Source organism: Camellia sinensis, chromosome 15 (assembly GCF_055761805.1).
Source record: "Camellia sinensis isolate YWXY chromosome 15, ASM5576180v1, whole genome shotgun sequence".
NCBI classification, from domain to species: Eukaryota; Viridiplantae; Streptophyta; class Magnoliopsida; order Ericales; family Theaceae; genus Camellia; species Camellia sinensis.
This window is the reverse complement of record NC_138975.1, coordinates 134,191,073-134,212,763: the sequence shown is the minus strand read 5'-3', so window position 1 is coordinate 134,212,763 and position 21,691 is coordinate 134,191,073. Positions and strand designations below refer to the sequence as shown.

The following is a 21,691-nucleotide window of genomic DNA, read 5'->3' as shown; positions in this document are numbered from 1 at the left end:
AATTTTGTGGGTATTCAATATTTATTATTTATAAATTATTTTAATTAGGATTCAATATGATAATTATTCTTACTAAATACCTTAGTTAAAAATTTTAGTGTATCAATTTTAAGCAATTCAAACAAATACAAAAAAAAAAAAATAAAAAAATAACAGATTTTTGGTGGCAACTTTGCCACATATTTATTTGCATGTAAAGATAAGAACTCTCACCTCATCATAATTCTTGGGTTGAGAAGATACCAAGTGACAAAAATGATGAGAAGAAAGACAGAGAGAGAGTGAGAGTGAGTGAGTGAGTGAGAAGCCTCACTCAGCATGTTTATATACATGAGCATGCTACTCTTGGAATAAAGAATGTAAAGGAAACTAAGAAAAGAAAATGTGTGAAGGAGTGAGTTAACAAGTGGAGGAGGTCAAGAAGGTTTCATATTTTCCTACCATTTCACTATTCCATTTCAATCCTACAACTAAGTAAGAAAACTCTCTCAACTCACTCATTTTTTTAATTATTGGAATTTTCAGATTATATTAATATGATAAAATGACTAATTTATAGATTAGAAATTTATATATATATATATATGTAAATTTTGTGATGTATATATCAAATATTTGAAGATATTAATAGTCTTAAAGTCATGGCATTATTATGGAAATAAGCTTGTATGTATAGTTTATACCATTAAAGAGAGGATTGAAGAATTTATTTGGTTCTTGAATCTGCTAGAAAATTTGTATGAATTTTTAGACAATTTTATACTCAAAATTTGAAGATGACTTCTTTTACAAAGTTGTTTAGAATGATGTCTACTTCGTCTCTGAAGTTTTGTAACAATTATGGAGTTTTGTACGAATTTATACAGATTTTTAACCAAATCTGGGGCTATAGGCAGATTTCACTATGTGTTTGAAAATCATTAAAAATTTTATATTAAACCAAATCTGGTAATTGCTAAACAAAAAATGAAATTTGAGAAGTCTAGTTTCATAATAAATTTTTAGATTATGGAATTGATTTATAAATTTAAGTATGGAATTAATTTAAGAAAATGTGACAAATCTGTGTCATAAATTTCTCTTGGAATTTTTCATAATTATTTATAATTTATTTTTGGAAAATGCTTTCTGAAAAATGACCATAACATGTTTATTGAGTATTCTGTAGATTTATATGAATTTTAGAGTTGTATAAGTAATTTATTTATAATTTTAATTACGAGTTAAGCATTCTGAAAATTCTGGCAGATTAAGGAGGAATAAAAAAATTATCTCTTCAATTATTTATTTGGACTAAAAATTTAATATTGTGCTAGTCTAATATTGTAGATTAAAAATCCATGCATGTGTGTAATTATGATTTATTGGTATCTAAATTATTATTTCATACCATGGTTTAAATAAATTATTTATTTAAATTTTGCACATTTGTTTACTATTGTGTGACATGTGTAATATTTTATGTTGAGAATTTTAATGAGTTGGTATAACATTATTGGTAATTAAAGTTGAATTATTGTGAATATCTCAACAAGTAAAGAAACACGAAATTTAACCAATGATACATTAAAATTTAAAAGTGATGGGGTGAGCCTGGTTTAGAATCTTGCGCAAGTGAGTTGCGAACCTTAACATGGCACGGGAAGGTATTTCAGCTCTAATCGGTGTAGGCGATACAAGGTTGGTAGTGCGGGTGTTTACAACATAGACTGTTTCCTTGGAGCAGACCGTGATATCACGACTCGGGTATGTAACCCTGGTGCGTGGGCATCATTAGTAGTTACAGTAAGTAACATTTGAACATTTGACCAAGGGAGAGTCAGAATTGCCCGTGGTCATTGCTTAGCGGTTGAGTGAAAATAGTGCTCCGCGGGGAGTTATTTAAATTTATCTGATAACCTAAATCTATAAAAATTTAAAAAGAAAGGTGGGCATATTCCTTATGATGAAATACTGCTTCCGTTTGTTATATTTTTTTTTTGATTTATTATTATCTATTGTTATTATTTTAACTGATAGCATTCATTTTATGCTTACTAATGTTACTTATTATTATGTTACTGCACATTATTCATAAATTGTGAGTATTATTATCGGGGTGGGTATTTTCGGGTTGTAGTATCTTATTGAGCTCGTCCCTCACTGGCATTCCTGTTGCCCTGGCGTTTTATGCCAGGTACCAAAGAAACCGAAGGAAACACCGAGGCCTTACAAGGTGACACTCAGCCTTGGTTAGCTTGAAAAGTGCCCAAGATCCATGAACCATTTTTTTAAGTTTCTAATTTATTTTATTTGTTATATTCGTGTTGCTTTTATGTACTAAGACTAAGTTTTAAGTTTTTATTGGAGTTATAATTTAAGAACTTCTAATTTCTGAGTCGTTAATTAATGCTAGTAATATTGGTGACAACAATTGAAGAGCGGTTAATTATTAACAAAATTGATTTTAAGTTCTAAATCTTATTATGATGTCCTCAAATCTTGGGGCATCACAGAAGTTGCTTGGAGGATTCTTAGAAGTTGCTTGGAGAATAAGTGTAGGAGAGGAAGCTTGGCAAGAAAGTTCTTTGGAGGAGACTTGGAGGCAAAGAAAAAGACTTGACTTAGGCAAACACTTAGAGAGAAAGAAAAGAAAACTTGAAAGGAAAGAAAAAAAATCAAACTTATAATATATTATAATATTAAAATATCTGCTAATATTCAATGGGAGGAAAGATACAAAGAATAGCAAATTTTGTTCTCACTTTTCTTTCTTTTGCTTTTTCCCTCCCTTCTTTATGATCCCAATCATCCCAAGTGGCATCCACATCAATTTTCTTGGTTTTTTTTGTATTCTAAAAATTTGGTCTATTTAATTTTTTTTAGGGTTCTTCTAGTCTAAAAGCACCTGGATTTTTGAAAAACGACAATTTTTAAGAAAAGTCATTAGAAACCAATAAATTCAAAATAAAATCCATGTATTAAAGCACTTTACCAAACAGATGGAATTAGAAATTGAATTAAGATTTGGGCGATGGGATGATTGTGACATTTACCAACCTTCTATCCAATATGGGTGTTGACATTATGGACTAAATGATTATTGAAAATATTTTAACCAACCTTCTAATCCAATGTTTTTGGTTGTGACATTATGGATGAAATGATTATTGTGCAATATTTTAGTAAAATCAATGGAATGAAAGAGTGGGTTTGGATTTGGGTTTGGGTTTGGGGTTGGGTTTGGTCACAGGTGACAAATGAGGGAATACGGTAACTCTAGATTAAAATATAAGGTAAAAAAATAAGTGTATTTAAGGAGTAGTTTGAGATGTTTTAAATAAGTATATTTTTTGATTTTTTATAAAAAGATATATATAAAAATAGAGAGGAGATATTAATTGATGTAACCAAAAAAAGATAGAAAGATAAGAAAAATGCTTTACAGCTCTAATTTTTGAGTTTTAAAGCCAGATCTAATGAGCTGTCAGTGGATCCTACCCGCTATGATGTGATGCTTTGGTCTTGGTTTATTTATTTTTTCTTGCCATGTCATTAATGCTCTGAATCATTGCTGAAAAGATAAAAAGATGGACTAAATTAATGTATGACAAATAAGGCCTTAGAATAATTTTTTATTTTTTATTTTTTTTGAAAAGACATAAAAAAAAAAGAGAAAAAAAAGAAAGTAAATCTTCAATTTTTTAATATAAATTATAAGTTTTTTAATTTTTTATTAAATTTTTAAATTTTAAGTTAAAAACACTACATGCCAAACGAAACCTACGTAGTGGGGAAAATATGAAACTGACAAACAAAGGTTGAAAATGGAATGGGATAATGGTGAATAAAAAGAGATGCCAAGGGTGAATAGGAGTAGGTAGGGGTTGCTGGAAAAGATAGGGAAGTGATAATAGGTTGAAAATCTGGAGTAGAAAGAGAAATACAATGGAGAAATAAATAATAAGAAAAGAAAAGAAAATTATATTTTTAATTAAAAAATTGTCTAGGTGGGGGTCACTTGATTTTATTTGACAATAAATGAAAAATTACTTCACAGTGGAATCTTAAAAAAATTATTACATATGCATGTAAAATTTTATAATTTTAATTATGGATTTATTATATTTTTTACTCTTAAATTATTACCAATACATAAATCAAACTTTTTTTAAGCTTTAAATTATCAATTTAATCTATTAAACCCTTAAAATATTTATTTCAAACATATTTAGTTCTTGAAAGAATTATATAAATAAAATAATGCTCTTAAATATTATAAATTAGTAAAAAATCCTACTTAATTAAGATTTTATTAGAACAAAAAATTTAAAATTTTATTGTCTTTAGAAAATATTTTATTTCGTTGTTAGTTTAAATTAATATTAAAATATGGTTTATCAATCTTATCAATAAAATTATACAAATATTATATATACTAAAAAATAATTTAAATAATAATATTTCGTCACAAATAATAATAGAATAAAATAATATATTAAGGAAGTTATAAAAGAATTTAGTGAAAAACTTAAAAATAATAAAGGAGAAATTATGAATGAAATTTAGCATATAATACTAAATAAAGACAAGCATGTAGTCACTGTAGAAGATAGGTAAGAAAATAATAACGGGTATAAATAATTATCCTTATTCTTATAAAAAAATTGACAATAAGAACTAACGTCCACTTTTTAAAGACAATAAAAATTTAAAGTTTTTGGAAATAAAATCTTAACTGCATAAGCTCTTTTACTAATTTATAGGTTAGAATTAAATACTTTAGGGACTAAATAAATTTGAATTAAATATTTTAGGGACTTAATTGATGGTTTAGAGACTAAATAAATTTTAATTTATATATATGAACGATAGGAAACTCAATCGATAGTTTAAATACTAAGTAAATAATTTGACAACAGTTTAGAAGTATAAAGTGTAATAAACCCTTTAATTATTACTATATGCATCTTATAACTAAAGAAAAAAAAAGGGCATAATTTTATATTTTCTAAGTCATAATTAAAAAAAAAAATCATAACCAAAAATCTCATAAGTTGTAATTAAAATAATATCATAATTGAATAAAAAAAATTAACTAATAAATACACGAGTATGTAAAGTAGAATTTCCTAAATTCAATTTGAAGCAAGTACCAAATAATTTTTCCTTCCCTCCAAGAATCTTGGCTCCGTTTGATTAGAAAGAAATAAATTATAAAAAGTAAAAATGGTAGAAAATAAAATGAAAGAAAACAAAACAAAAATAAAATATTACTTCTCATATAAATTTAATTAAGATAATATTTTTGCAAAAATATAAGAATTCTTGTAACAAATTTAAACTTTCTTGTGTGCTAAGAGCATTCCAATCAACTCTCTTATATTACTTTTTAGTCAAAATAAGTTCTTTTGTCAAAAAAACACCTCCAGCATTTCCCTTATCTAGGGGTGTAATTTTGGCCCGTGGCCCGCGAGCGGCCTGAGGTGGGATCGACTCGTTAAGGCCCGAGCCTAAGCCCAGCCTGAGGCTTTGGGTCAGGGCTTGGACCATCGTTTTGAAAGCCCGACCCAGCTCATGGGCCCGAAAAGTTTGGCCCGACCCATTGGCCCGCTTAAGGCCCGCTCGGCCCACCCGATGTTTGGTGTTATTTTTAATGGAAAAAATAAAAAAAAATTATTTTGGCTTGCTCAAGTCCACCCAAAGCTCGAGCCCAAGTCCATGGGCCTGACTCGAGACCCGACCCGCTGGCCCGCTCAAAGACCCACCCCTGGGCCTGGACTAGGGCTTGGGCCTAGTTTTCATGCTCGTGGCCAGGTTCGGCTAGGCCCGATTTTTTGGCGAGAGCCCACCAGGCCCGACATCGGCTCGGCCCGGCCCGAGCCGAGCCCGAATGGACTGGGCCGGGCCAAAATTACATCCCTACCCTTATCCAACCTCCTAAATATAAGAGTTGCTATAGTCTCTCCCTATTTGTAGGGAGTTATTGTAGCTCTCTCAAAAATGCAATTATGTTTTTTTGTTATTTTTTTAGGGCGAATTATATTAATGGTCTTTATAGTTTGAACCTTGTATTAGTTTGATTCCTAATTTTTCAATTGTGACATATTTGATCATGAATTTTGAATTTTGTTCCAAATAAGAATAATTGAAAATATCATTGCTCAATTTCAAGGGCAAAGTCGTTAATTTGATAAAATATAAAATAATTTGACAAAAATAAATGTCAAAAAAATATTTTTTAATTTTTAAAATTTATTTCTACCCACTAAAGATAAAATTATATAAAATTGATAAATTTTCTAAACATTATTTATTTATTTTTACCAAATTAATTTTTATTATGTGTTTGGATGAATAATGTAATGGACATTTGTTTTTGTTTTCATTAAATTAGTTTTTATTTTTCCAAAAGTAAAGTATAGAGACAACTTAGATATCATTATTAAATCAATCCGTTAACACTTTGTTTGGAAACTTAGGAGAGAAAAGAAAAGAAATGATTACTTAAGTTATAAGAGAAAAGAAAAGAAAAGAAATGATTGTGATTTTTTTCCTTTTTGTTTGGATAAGAAAGAAATAAAAGAAAAGAAATGATTGTGATTTCTCTTATTTTTGTTTGGTTAGATTTCATTAAGAGAAAAGAAAAAAAATTATTTTATGTTATATTACTAAAATAACATTTTTATATTTTCAATCATTTTATTTCTTTTATTTTTATAGGGACAAAATTGATATTATGAAAATAGTGGTTTCTTTTCTCTCCCAATCTCTCCACTTTTGGGAAGATTAAAAATGAGACTTATAAGGGAAATGAGTTTCTCTCAATTTTTTTCATATTTCTCTCCACTTAGGTTATCCAAACAAGTAAAAGAAATACATATCGCTTAATTTCTTTTCGTTTCTCTCCAAATCATTCAATTCAAACATAGCATAAATCAAAAAATCCAAAACAAAAAATATTTCATATATTAAAAGCCTAGCAACTACCTATTACATGATTATCAACCAAACACATAATAAAAATTAATTTGGTAAAATAAATAAATAAATATCTGAAAGATTTATCAATTTTACATAATTTTATCTTTGATGGGTAGAAATTATTTTTAAAAATTCAAAAATATTTTTTAACATTTATTTTTATTAAATTGATTTATATTTTATCAAATTTATGACTTTACTCTTGAAATTGAGCAATGATATCTTTAATTGTTCTTATTTAAAATAAAATTTAAATTTTAAGATCAAATATATCATAATTGAAAAGTTAAAAATTAAAATAAGACAAATACCAAATTATAAAAATTGTAAGGGTAATTCGTCTTTTTTTTTTTAAAGTGTGACTGCACATTGTTACAATAGAAGAATAATTAAAAATAATATTTTAATAAAATAAAAAAATAATACTAGAGAGTTTTTTTTTTTAAGTGCGACTGCACGTTGCTACAATGGAATAATAATGAAAATAATGGAAAATAATATTTTAATAAAATAAAAAAATAATATTAGAGAGTTTGTTGAGGTTGGTAGAAGAAAAAGTGACTCTTTCAAATAAGGGGTAGGTGGATGAAGACTCTTTCAAATAAGGAATTAATTTTTTAATGATATTTATTTTAGGATAAAATTAGGGTGGGTGAGCTGATAGGAATGCTCACCAAACTGAGCTGAACTCAAGGCCTATAAGACGAAGAAGAAGAAGAAGAAGAAGAAGAAGAAGAAGAGAAAGCACAGTTTCTCTTGCGATGTCGGACTTTTTTCCAGACGAAATCGTGGTTGAAATCCTCCAGAGACTACCCACCAAATCCCTAATCCAATTCAGGTCTGTTTCCAAATCTTGGAACTCTCTCATCACAAGCCCTAATTTCATCAATTCCCACCTCAATCACTCCCTCACTTCCAATACCTATAAAAACAGCTACGATAATCTTCCACTCCTTATAGTTAGGCAATGTATTTCTGTTCCACCACCCAGAACAGAGCACTACAAACTCTGTATTGATACTGAAGAAGCATTTGATGAATATAAACAGCTTGAATTCCCTTTTAAGACCTGTCGTCTCAGCTTCTTTTTCGCAATTGGGTCTGCGAAAGGTTTGTTTTGCTTTTTCGAACAAGATCGGTATTTTCTTTGGAACCCATCGATTAGAAAGTCCATGGCCATACCCAAGCCTACAATCAAGACGTCTTTTCATCGTCATGGGTTCGGATTTGATCCACGTAACAACGATTATAAGGTGGTTAGAATAGATAATTTTTATCCAACTAAGGACGAACCAACAACACACATTGAGGTTTACTCCCTTAATGCGGGCTTGTGGAAAATGTCTAGCACAGCCATCAACTCTTATCCGGATGGGATTACTTTAGGTTATACGGAGCGATTCGCTTCTTATTTAGAAGGGGCTGTTCATTTTGTTGCAAATATGAAGAAATCCAATGATCCATTGATTTTGTCGTTTGATTTGTCTGATGAGGTGTTTCAAACGATGATGTTACCAAATGGTATGGTAGGTGTGAGAACTGAGATGAGTACTTCAGTCTTTGGGGGATTGCTTTCTCTGTTATGTTATGAATATACTGCGGTGAACAAGTCCTGTTCCATTTGGATAATGAAAGAGTATGGAATAGTTGATTCTTGGTGTAAACAGTTCACAGTTGATCTAAGCGGAGGAATTGCACAGGTATTAGGTATCCGAAATAACGGTCATGTATTACTGGTGGCAAAAGCACCAAGGGATTGGGTGCTTTCTTCATATGACCCTTCGAGCCAACAAATTAAGAATTTGGGTATTTACGCTACTTCAAACCATTTTGTTGTTGATACTTATGAGGAGAACCTTATCTTACTCAACAAACCAAAATGATGCATTTTCTAGAAGGCTAGTGTGCAGGAAGAGGAAAGACATTTAAAAGCTCTATTCAACTCAAATTTCAACATTTTTACATTTCTCAGTTATATCTTATACTAGATTTGGTTTCCTGCCTATATGGCAAACCTTAATATTCTAGTTTTGTATGTAAAATTGTTATCGAATGCTATGACGACTGGTCAGCATTGTTATATACTGTTTTGTGGTAATGGTTGATAATTGAACATTAGCAAGTAGAAAATGGTGGGAAATAGTTGAAATATTAATGTTCTATATATATATTTTTTATAACCTGAACTTGTCACATCTAATCCATATTTAACCTGGAGATGTGTTTATTCTGCATTGATATAATTTGACTATGGGTTCAGGCCAAACATTTAAGAGTTATCATATTAACCTCATAATTGTAGCAGGTATGGTATGGGTCATGATCTTTTTTTTTTTTTTTTTTTTTTTAAATTTTTTTATGGGTTTTGATTGACTGAATCTATTACGTTGTCTTAAATGTGGGTTTTTGCTTATGGTGGTTAGTTAGCTTGGTGAACTGATTTTAGATCCTTAAGATACTAATTGGAAATGGAATTGGATTGTTAGACACGAAATCGGAAGCACTTAAGGTGCATACTGATCAATACGGAATCTAAGCTTGCATACCATCAAGTACATATAAGCATGCAGGAAGATCCCCAACACCTCCAACTCCCAATCATTAATCTTTCTCCGAAGGATAATATCGACACATGGTCATCGTCCCTCCTCAAATACTCACTCATTGAAGCCTCCCTATTGAAGGTGACCTTGGCAATATTAGTGAAGGTCACCTCCAACTTCTCCTCTCCACACCAATAATGACCCCAAAAGCTCACTTCATCACCATTACCCACCACAAACAGGAAGTTACAACTGAAGGCATCTCACCCCCTTTTCAGACTGTGTCCCAATCAACCAAGTGGTATTTAAACTCCTCCCATGCTCCTTCCCAAAGAAAGTGAAGTATTTTTATGGTTGGTAATGGTAGAAGTAATACTTGTGCTTCATTCGGAGAAGAAGACCTTATGCTTTGTTATCTCTCAATTGGCATATTTTGGGGAAACACGAAGTGAGTGATACCTTTGGAACTTTGGTCATCAGCTTCATTGTGAACTTTGGTCACAAAGGAATGTCAAGATTATCCTTTCTTTGTCTTCATTCTGATTGGATTGTAACTTGTTTGTGATTTTTGTTTTAGCGGAATGTATTTCTTATATTTGTTTCATTTATGTATCGTTGGACTGTTTGTCCAACAAAATTTCTACTCACACTCTTTTTTTTTAATGAAATTTTGTTTATTTTGAAAAAAAAAAGGAAGAAAACTTTATCAATATGAAAGGAAAATTACATAAATTGTTGATTAACAAGCTGTCCAACTTAATAACAGTAAAACTAAGAGACAAAATCCAGCATGACAACAATTGTGACAAAATAAACTACAGGCCACGCTCCAATCCTGACGATGCTTGTCTTTACCTTAAACATAAAAAATAAAAAAAAGTTACTAGTTATTTATAATAAATAAATAAAATTGTTAGTTATTTACAATAGTAGTCATTTACGCATGGCTAAATAAATATATCAATAAAATCATTTTTATTTGTTTCTTGGAGAAGGTTAGATTTAAATGTTGATTTCCACTTATGGCAGTGGAAATTGTTATGAAGTTGTAATGCTTCAGAAATCTTATCAATATGAGTTGGTTATTTGTGAATTTAATTTTGTGGTTCCCAGGTCAACTCATGACCAAAGCACTCAAGCACGAATAGAGACACTTATTACTGATACTAAGGCTGTATGGTGAAATTGATCTCCAGTTTGAAGAATTGAACAGAGAGATAGAGGTAGCATATGAAAGTTGAAACCATAGCAAGAAACAGCATGCTGAGGTCTACCCCAAACTCCAGACTATTTTTTCTCAAATTCATCACAGAGATGTTTCAAGCAATGTAAGTTTATGATGTTTTAAGGAAACTCTGGAAAAAACTGCCCACTTCTTGTGTGAAAGGCATGGGAGTGGCATTAACACTTCTTTTTTCTGAATGAGTGGGATTAACAGTTAGAGTAACATATTTGTAGGGAAAGATATTTCTCAAAACTTGTTTGAGATTCTTGGACCATGTGTAAATGAATTCTAAAAGAACTAGTGTTATGAACTCTGGGCAAAATTGTTGGATTCTCTTTGAATGGGTGGTACTTGAATGAGCACGTAGGTTCTAGGAAACAAACTTATTGAAAAAGGACGACAATAGAAATAGATGTCTGGTTAGGAATTTAGGATGAAATGTAGATTCAAGGAAATCTCAAGGGGTTGGTTTAGTGGGTGCAACTTGGGGTTTGGGGGCGTGCTTCCTCTAGGTCTCAAATTCAACTCTCACTAGGTGCTATCAATTCTTTGGGTCCATGTCCGCAGGATCTGCTCGAGATTTATCCGATCTATGTGGAGGGTGTGCTTTTCGTGGGTCTTGGATTAGTTGAGGTGCGTGTGAGCTAACCTAGACACCTGATTTTATAAATAAATAAATAAATAAAATGATTCAAGGAGAATTTTTTTTTATAGAACAAGTGTTGAGAAACTTTTATGGCAACAACATGGGATTCTTGCCCAGGAGTCATGTCACAGGACTAATAATTTAGTATATATATTATAGGTGAAAATTTGTGGTAGAATAGATTATCCAGAAATAGGGTCTAGTTGGTATTCTAGCTCCATAACAAATATGGCCTTTTGTGAGAGTAGCAAAATGCCCTAAGAAAATGCCTATTTGCCTAGGTTTTATGTCCATGCAAATACTTGGTAAAATGTCAAAACAATTGTCACAAAAGAGAGAAACTACAGGAATTACATCATCTAGTTATCACAAATGAAAATATTTTCGGAGGAAAATATTTGCGTAATGTTTTTTTTTTCTTTGCAAAGGTATAATGACTGCCCTCGCAAAATGCGTCTTGTTGGCTATGGCAAAATATGTGCCTTGTGAATCATCATGTGTTTTTGATGGCTTACATTGATCGTCACTATTAATTTTTAAATCTCTAGTTTTCTGGAGGTAGTTATTGGTTCCATATTTTCATGAGGATAAATTCAATGCCTTTAAAAAGAGTTTTTAATTATTTATTTATGCTTTTATCAAAAAATGATTGAAGAAAATAACTCGTTTTATTGTTGATAGAACTCCTTATGTTACAAGCAAATATATGCATCTACGGAGATCCAGGAGCTTAGTGATCTGGTAATTTCTTTTCAGTTTAGATTGAGTAAACTATTACGTGATTTCCACATTCATCAGTTACTTTGTAATGTTTTTGATGTTTCTAATATATTTTTTCTGGAACAAATTGATTTGATGAGGTTCACTGCCATTTCTCAAGGTCATGTCCTTGACAGGGGTGTAGGTGTCAAGGGCAAAGATTTGAATGGCAGCACCTCCTCAGAACAAGGGTCTTGCAATAAGGAATATAAGAGGGATGATGATTTGGAGGAACATTTAAGAAAAATGAAGGCTAAATCTGCTAAAATGCTGAAGAAGTTGTCTTAAAAAAAGGATCAAATATTGTAGACAATTGGCAAATCATTAATACCTACAGGGCAGGCATCTAATGCACAGCTATGTTCCAGGTGCAAACTAAAGCTTATTAAAAATTTCTATTGAATTGTGTAATTTGTGTCATATTGTCCATTAATAATTGTGTTCAAAGTTCTTTATTGAAATTTAAGATATTGAACTAGCCTAACAATTTGAGTTAATAGATTATGTATGTATACTATTTTGATTTTTTTTTTTTCTCTTATATATTATGAATCCTTTTTTCTTAAAAATTATTTTTTTGAAAAGTGTGTGCCATCAGGTATGCACTTGCACTTTGCACTTTGCACATAGGCTCCAAGAGCCTTAATGTTCTCAAGTGCACCTCCCATTTTTCATCAACATTGGAATGAGAGGATTTTATTGAAGGTTTGCCATTTATACACTTCCACCTAATTCTATCCACTCCATCCAGCTGAATACTTACACCATAAAGGGTTTCAAGAAAGTTTTCCAAATTATCCAACTTCCCAATCGTGGATAGGCCAAAAAATCTAACTTGGTGAATCTCAAATAATCTCTTACTAAAGCCTCTTTATTTGCTGCAGTATTGTAAAGAGCAACTTTGGCAAAAAGGGGATATCTCCACACCATACATCATATCAAAAAGAGATCCTACTTCCATCTCCTGACTTGGAACTTCACGTGCGTGGTAAAATCTGTCCAACATTTGCTCATCCCCTTCCTCAAACCCTTCCTATGAGGTACACTAAACTATTCTGATGTCCAGCCTCCTCGTTCCATGCCAAACATACAATTATTCATCCTTGTAAATTTTTCTCTTCTTTAGCATACCTCTAAAGCCAGTTTCCTAATAAGGCTTCATTAACGCTGTATTTGGTTGGGGGATTTGAGGAGGGATTTGGAAAGAGAAAGGAAAAAATTAGGTAAAATATGAATAAAATATATCTATATTTCATCTAGTTTCACACACCTTTTTCCTTTCTCTTTCTCTTTCCCTTTCCAAATCCCTCTCCAAATCCCCAAACCAAACACAGCATAAAAGAACGGAAAAGATGCAACCCCAAGGGGTTGGTGTGGTGGCAAAACCTTAGGTCTTGAGGGTGTGCTCCTTCCAAGTTTCAGAGATCGAAACTTCTTAGGTGCTAACAATTCCGTGGGCCATCGGATTGGGAGAAAACCCTTGAATTAATTGAGTTGTATTTGTGGAAAACTCATTGCCGAGAGCCTGTGCACCCTGGGGAGTAGTCGGACTTTGATTCGGACACTTCGGTGCCAAAAAAAAAAAAAAGAAAAAAAGAGAACTGGAAGGATGCAAACCCAAACCACCAAACTCCATGGGAGTCCATACTATTCCAACTTGAAAGATGGATCTTTGGATTCTTCATTCCAACTAAATTTCATATAATTAACCCCAAAATGACAATATTGGTATGATATCATCTGTCGATGGTAGATTCATCCTACCTGACCTAACAACTGTTGAGGAAAATAAACAGCTTGCTTGAAATGTGGTGAACACAATGGGTTCAAATGATCTATATAACATATTGGAATAATATATATATTTTTTGTCTTTCAAATGACCTGTTGATATATAGATTAAGTTTATTTATTATATATTATCATGTTTTTTTGTACATTAACTTTGTTGATTGCAAATGCAGGTAAAACAAAATTGGTTAATTTCAAACATTCAATGGATTCAAAGCATGACCTAATGGATGATATAACATATGACTTGTCTTTACCAAATGGAACTGCCTCCGAGATTCTGATCCTTTCGAGGCATACCAGATGAAAAAGTCTCTATTGTTTTGAATTATGTTTAGTGGAAATATCAATTTTAGGAGCAAAACGATTTTGGAATTTGAAATTTTTTCTTTCAGCATCTTGTAATGTCACATGCAACTTGTATTCGAAGTTATTGTTATCAGTACGTTTTTGTTGAACATCATCATATTTTCATTGAAGAGGTCTTCTAGTCATGCTTCTTATGTTTGTTTCATGTTCACTCTGTTCAACACTATTTTTTATTTATTTATTTTTGGGTACCATTTTGCGGAGATTTTTTTCTATTCTTTGGGAGTGAGCTCAACAACTAATGTTAAAAAAACTAATTCAGTCGACAAACTCCTAGTTCTTGGCCTTTTTTAATGATTTTTTAGAGTGATTGAAAGTGCGTTTTTGACGATAAACAAGTTTGTTAAATGAGTTAAAGATTTTTTAGTAAAATAATTTTTTTTTAGCCTCAGTCAAACTTAGCTCATGCTTGGCTTGGCACCAACAAAGCGAAAAGAAATCTATCATTATTCCTTGGTTAGTTACTTTGGGAAACAATGATGAAAAGAAAATCTACGAAAATTTATTAGTTTCCCAAGAATGTTTAATTTTTTTCCCCCCCCAATTTAATCGGAGACCCAAACAAGATGCTAGAGACATCAATTTATTATTGAACCAGAAGAACACTTTTAATGGCGTTTGTATGACTCTGTTCTAAGAACGTTAGAATCACATAAATTTATTTACTTATTTATTTATTTTTTCACATCATAGAGATTATGTTAGGTTTTATTCTTGGCAATTCCGTTTGACAAAATTCTTTTCAGTTGTATTTATTTTCGCACCTTTTATTTCAGTGAGGCTATGAGTTTAGTAGATGCGAATCCAACCCGAATCGTGCCTTTGTCAATTTCCATGGATCAAAACCGAGGTTGTAATAGGATCAAGTTTTTCAGATTTTTCAATTTTGATCGTCCCGCTCGAGCGGGAAAAGTGACGCTCGAGCGGGGATTGCAAGCTCACAACATCTCTGCTTTGCCTGAAAAAGTACTGGATGGTGTGATTCTCCGCTCGAGCGTGGAAACTTCCACTAGAGCGTGAAGCCTATAATTCCCACTCTCGAGTGGACCGCGCGAACACAGATTCTTGGATTTTTATAAGGAATTGGTTTTCTTCCAAAACTAGAATTACTTTAGTTTTCTATAAGTAGTTGGATTTCTCCTAAAACTTGGACAACTTCTCCAGATCTTCTTTTTGGATTCCAATATTTATATCTGGGAATATTTTGCTAGTTTTCTTTGATGTTTTTATTGAGTATTCAACTCATGGTTTAAGAAGCATACATCAATAGTTTGTTTGTTTATTCTACACAAAAGAGAGAGTTGTTCTTCGGTGGATTCTGAAGAATTCGAGCCTGAAGCTTTGGTGGATTCTGGAGTGGCTCATCGCCAAGACAATTCCGAGGTGAAGACGGGGTTGGAAGAGACACTTAGAGGTTGGTTCAATTCGGGCGTAGATTCGCTAGGTAATTGAGAGTATACCTGTGTAATTCCTTTATATCTTCTTAGTGGATTGTTTTGTGGCTGTTGCCCATGGTTTTTTTATCACAATTGAAGGTGTCCAATTGTGGTTTTTCCACGTTAAAATCGTTGTGTCGATTTATCTTGATTGTTTGATTGGGATTGCTATATATTGCTTAAAATTGATACATAATCACAAATCAACATCTAGGGAATTTTTAGATTTTTCAAATTAGTATATTAGTAATTAGATTATAATATAGACCAATATTTCTCTATAAACTCGAACTTGAAACCACGTAAGTACCCTCTCCACGACTGCTTTGGCAATTGCCCGGGTGTACAAACTGGAAGAAAATTTACTCAGAGCCGAACTAAAAAAGAGAACTATAAAAGAGAAAATTATTTGTTAATTCAACATTGTCAAAGGCTTCTTAATTTCAAATATCAATTACAATTCTCAATGTTATCTATTGCAGGTTAATAAACTGAGATACTCTTGTTCAGTTCATTAAAAATGATTTGAGATCTGCTTGAATAATTCAATGATATGTACTATAAAATTTGTTTGAGACTAATTCAAAAATAAACAATTAAATTTGAACATATTTTCAAATTCATTAATTTTACCAACTCTTACCAGATGGGATTACTATAGGTTATTTATTTCACTGCAAATATGAAGAAATCCAATGATCCATTGTTTTTGTCGTTTGATTTGTGTGATGAGGTGCTTCAAACGATGATGTTACCAAATGGTATGGTAGGTCAAAATACCCTTTAATCCATCAAAATTGTATCAATTCGCATCAATTCGTATTGCTCTGACTGTTAACCGCAGTTTAAACTTTAAAATTTATAATTCGCCTTCTAAATTATTCCGCTCCGCTATAATTAATGTATATATTTTTTAACCTTCAATAAAATATCAATATAAAAATGAATGTGAGAGAGATTTAAAATATAAAATTTATTACAAATTAGTAGTTATATATATATATATATAACATATTATGTAAAATTATTTTGTGTTATATATATATAAAATATTATACAAAATATATTATGTAAATATATGATAATTAGTTAAAATATTTTTTAATCCGCCAATCTGCTAAAAACCATCTGAACCGTAATTTGTCAATCTACAAATCCATCAACCTATCATTTGGTTTGTAATTTTACTTTCAAATTGCCCGAACTGGATACATCTCTAGGCGTGAGAACTGAGATGAGTGCTTCGGTCTTTGGGGGAATTGCTTTCTGTGTTATGTTATGACGATGCTGCTCCAAACAAGTCTTGTTCCATTTGGATAATGAAATAGTCTGGCGTAGTTGATTATAAACAGTTCACAGTTGATCTAAGCGGAGGAATTACAAAGGTATTAGGTATACGAAATAATGGTCATTTCATTTGTTATACGAAAAAATTTACTCCGACAGACCAAAAAAAAAAAAATCAAAATATACTGACTCAAATATTTGTATTATTAATTCTTAAATGAAAAGTTTGCTATCGTTTTGGTTTTTTTTTTTTTTTTTTTTTTTTTTTTTTTTTTTTTTTCATCTTTAGTGAACTTTTTCCTTTTTTCAATTAAATTTGTTTTTTTTTTTTTAGGTAAATCTAAGTTACATACATCTATAATATAATAATGTTGATCAACAAATTTGAAAAAAATTGCACTAAAGACTAAAAAAAAATTCTATTTTTTGTTTTTTATTTTTCATTTTTTACATCTTTAGTAAATTTTTTACATCACACATGGAGCTAATGTGTTGATGATGTGACAGATTCGGTTAGTTTTTTGAATGAAAGTTAGTATAGGAGTAACGTGGAAACGATTACAAATCAGAAGGGCCAAAGTTAGAATGATTATAAATATGAAGGGTCAAAGTAGGAAAAATCAAATATGAAGGGCCAACGTGAAAAGAATTATAAATATAAAGGGCTAAAATTAAAAAAAAAAATCAAATTTAAAAGACCAAAATAAAAAATAGATAAAATATTAAGAGGGTAAAGTGTGATTTACACTTTAATAAAATACAACTATTTTATCATACTGTCAGTGCAGTAACTCTCATCAAACTATATATATAGAAAAAAAAGGGCAAGGACAATTAGGGATGGCAATTCGAACCCGGCCCAACGAGGACCTGATCTCGATTTGAGCGGTTTTTTTCTGAAAAATATTCCCAACGGGACGGGGATGGTATTCAAAAATTAATTCTCGATCAATTTCGGGCCAAGGACGGGCATTAATGTCCCAGCCCCGTCCCCGACTCCGACCCGTTCTCGTTTGTTCCCAAAGTGAAATTACAATTTTACCCCTATATATATATAAACCAATCACCAAACCCTCATCTCACTTCATCTCTCTCTCTCTCTCTCTTCCCTCTACTCTCTCTCACACTCTCGTACCTCTCCTCCTCCTCAGCGCCACCGCTGCCACTGTTTGTGACGCCGATTATCTCCCTCCGTCGTCCATCGCCTCCGTCGTCGCAGTCACAGCTTTCGTCTATCGCCTCAGCGGCCCTGTTGTCTTTCTCTGTTGTCGTCGCAATCGTTCATCGCCTCCGTCGTTCATCGCCTCATCCGTCCTTCTCCGTCGTCCATCACCTCTGTCCTCTTCAGATTTGTTTCTAGATGTATTTATACATGTATGTGCGTGCTTTGTCCATTTTTTTTTTTGGGTAGTGGACAGATCTGTTTGTGTATGTATGTATATATGTATGTGTTTGTTCTGTCCATTTTTTTTTTTGGGTAGTGGATCTGTTGATAATTTTGTTGATGTTGATGTTGAAAATGAAACAATTGGGGATGATGATGATGATGTTGTTGTTGATGGTGTTGTTGAAACAGATTTGGGCCGGAGAATTTTCGAGGTCGGGGAAACCCGATCTCCATTAGGGGCGGGGACGGGGACGGGGACGGGGACAGTGATAGGTTTTCCGTCGAGGATTTGGGCCGGGGACGAGGAGATTTTCACAATCGGGGATCGGGGACGGGGAGTGTGATCCTTGATTTTGCCCTGACCCGTTGCTATTCCTAAGGACAATCATAAACAAACACTATCACCAGTCTTGATATATGTAAAAAGTTCCTAAATAAATAGGAAACACTATGGTGTATACCCTTTTAAAGGTGTGTTTCATATATACTTTATAGTTAAAAAATAAAATAAAATAAAATAATTATATATTTTTTGAGTTATAACTACAAAAATTTTAAAAAAATTATCATAATTAAAAGCCGCATGAGACATAATTAAAATAATATCATAACTAAAAAAAATAAAATAATTAAGAGTGTATATAGTACACATTTGTTAAGAATGTGCATATTATAATTTCCCTAAATAAATGCATGTGAAAGTATATTAAAATTTGTAAGAATCTTTAAAGAATATGCCAAAGGTATTGAAATTAGGGTTAATTACATGTTTATCCCCAAACTATACGCGTTTTGTCTATTTGATCCCTTAACTACTGATTGTGTTTCTGTAGTCCCTAAACTTTAAGAAAGTATGTCTGTCAAGTTCAATTTGTGTTTGCCGTCCAAATCATTAACGAAATAGCGTTAGTGGAGGGTAAAAGTGACATTTTACAGACACATAAAACTGAAGAGAATGTTCCCGCCAATCCTTTGATATCATTTAATTTTTTCACTATTAGATTAGGGTTAAAAAATATCATTTGAAATAGACTTTTTGAATTTTTTGACTTTTATAAAAAAAATAAATAAAATGATTATACTTTAAATGTGACATTTTATCTTATTAACTATAACGATCCTAGGTTTTCCCCTTTATGTACAGTATTCTGTACTTAGGTTCCGCGGTTGAGTATTGTTGCATTTATTCCATTTCCGTCCTTTAATTCCTTATATTTGAATTTTAGGATGTGTTGGGCAGGTTTGTATCAGGTTGGGAGTGTTTTGAAACAAATGGTTGTTGTCCAGATTTTGGTGTCTTTGCTCAAGCAAGACTTTTGTCGCTCGAGCGAGCTCTGTGTTTTAGATCCTTCGCTCGAGCCAGGGTTCCTTCGCTCGAGCCAGAGTTGGGTGATGTGTCTGGTGGCTCAAGCGAGAAGTCTTGCGCTCAAGCTTGCGTCTGCGTCTGGTTCTGGACTTGAAAGTTGCAATTCTTCACTTGAGCGAGATTTCCTTCGTTTGAGCGAGCGAGGTCTATGTTTTGGGTTTCTTCGATCGAGCGAGCTTTTCTTCGTTAGAGCATGCTTTTGGGTTGTAGACCTGAAGCTTCGATTTGTTGGCTCGAGCGAGGCTTTCTATGCTCGAGCGAGGTTTCTTTGTGTTTGGTTGCTCGAGCGACCACTCCTTCGCTCGAGCGAGCCTCGAATATATCAGTTGGCAGCAGCGGGTTACACTTCACTTTTTCATCATCTTCTTTTATACAAACCCTAGACTAGCTGCTCTTTCTCTCTCTCTATATACCTTCTCTCTAGGGTTTCATCTAGTTCTAGTAGTCTTCTACCCTGGTCCCTTTGGAAGAAAGGTAGAGCTTCGCGAGGGCTTCGCTTTAATCTAAAAAGTTGTGGATTTGGAGCACTTTGAGTTTCACCTCTCTTCTCCTTTGAGCTCCGAAAATTAAGATAGGAATAACCTACTCTATTCTATGAGTTTTAACATAAATTTTGGTCATTTTGATTAAATGTTGTTGCTTAGTCATTTTGAGAAAGTTAGGGTTTGATTTGAGGTTATAAAAAGGGGGGTTTTCAAATGTTAAAACCTATGTGTGTATGAGTCATTGAAAAATGAAATTGTTGTTGTTAAATCGATGAAATTAAGCCTTTGGGCTAATATTGAGAAAAGGGGAAAAATGCCCTAATTATGTTGGATAATTAATTTGGGGAAATGTGAAATTGAAGTGAAATTCATGAAATTGGAAAATTGTGGGAGTAAATAGTGTAGTTAGATAATTTAATCACTCACTTATGAAAATGTCGATATTTTATCTGTTGATAAATTTATTATCTGTTTAGAGATAACTGCTTTGGGCTATCGGTGGAGGATAGTCTTGATTGTTGTAGACATTGTATGATGATTAGGGAAAACTGAAACTAATTACATTGAATATATCATTGAATATGACGGTTGGGATAATACAACAAATGTGTGTATTGATAGATTATTGTATATGATAAGTGTTTAAATACATTGTATACGTATATTGTTTGGGAGGAGATAGGGGATGTACTCCATGGTTTGAGAGGAGACAGGGGATGGACTCTCAAACCTATTTCAGACGAGATAGGTGATGGACTCCACTGATACAGCAAATCTGTGTATCACTTGAAATATGGAAGTGTTGAAGTATGGAAGTGTTTTAATATGTGTTATAGTCTCGTTGAATTGTTTGGCTAAGTTCTGAGCCATATGAATCGAAACTGTATAAGTGAAGGAAACTGAAATGAAAATGGATGTACTTGATATTGAATTGAATAGTGTTGTAAGTTGGTTTATAAGTGTCAACCATATATCAAATGCTATTGTTTTAGTTATTTCTCATACTTGGTTTAGTATATCTCTACTGGGCATTGGCTCACCCTATATGGGACATCATTTTCAGGTTCAGGTGATATGCCACCTCCAAGGACATAGCTTGGGAGGCTTAGAGGTTGAAGATCCCTTTTTGTTGTTTACCTTCTTGTGTATCACATGTAAATTCAAGCTGAGGGCTTAATGTGTATGAGTTAGTACTCTTTTTTTTTGTAACCAAGTGTTGGCTTGGAAAGTTGTAAGCCCGTAGGGTATTTACTTTTGTTGTCAACATGTAATACTTTTGTGATAAATACTCTGATAAATAGATGTACTATAGCGATCCCGGTTGTCCCTTTACTGTTCTGTTGTATTCCGGACTCGGTTCCGTGATATTGGTGGTGGTATACCTTGTTGTCATCCTTTAATTCCACTTGATTGAGTTTTAGGATGTATTGGGCA

General features: G+C 32.3%; 1 protein-coding gene across 4 annotated transcripts; it reads left to right on the top strand.

Moving 5' to 3' along the window:
- The first annotated feature begins 337 nt into the window (after positions 1-337).
- On the top strand, positions 338-14,439 carry LOC114284677 (uncharacterized). 4 transcript variants are annotated; one of them, XR_014356634.1, is made up of 5 exons: positions 338-474; positions 12,059-12,118; positions 12,274-12,504; positions 13,021-13,176; positions 14,101-14,439. XR_014356634.1 is itself a non-coding variant. In XM_082908997.1 (4 exons), exons 1-4 carry the CDS (start codon positions 10,737-10,739, stop codon positions 14,102-14,104), a joined length of 318 nt encoding a protein of 105 aa, XP_082765123.1. In that variant the 5' UTR covers positions 9,296-10,736; the 3' UTR covers positions 14,105-14,439. The 4 variants fall into 4 exon arrangements, 1 of the variants encoding a protein (XP_082765123.1); XR_014356633.1 differs by lacking the exon at positions 338-474 and adding an exon at positions 9,296-10,834; XR_003636984.2 differs by lacking the exon at positions 12,274-12,504.
- Positions 14,440-21,691: the final 7,252 nt, after the last annotated feature.

What these genes read in the sequence shown, in the direction of transcription:
- LOC114284677 (XM_082908997.1), top strand. Translation starts at nt 10,737, where the DNA reads ATGAAAGTTGAAACCATAGCAAGAAACAGCATGCTGAGGTCTACCCCA. An exon ending in ACAGAGATGTTTCAAGCAAT is followed by an intron (nt 10,835 to 12,058) that starts GTAAGTTTATGA and finishes TATTGTTGATAG; the next exon opens with AACTCCTTATGTTACAAGCA. An exon ending in TCCAGGAGCTTAGTGATCTG is followed by an intron (nt 12,119 to 13,020) that starts GTAATTTCTTTT and finishes TATTTGCTGCAG; the next exon opens with TATTGTAAAGAGCAACTTTG.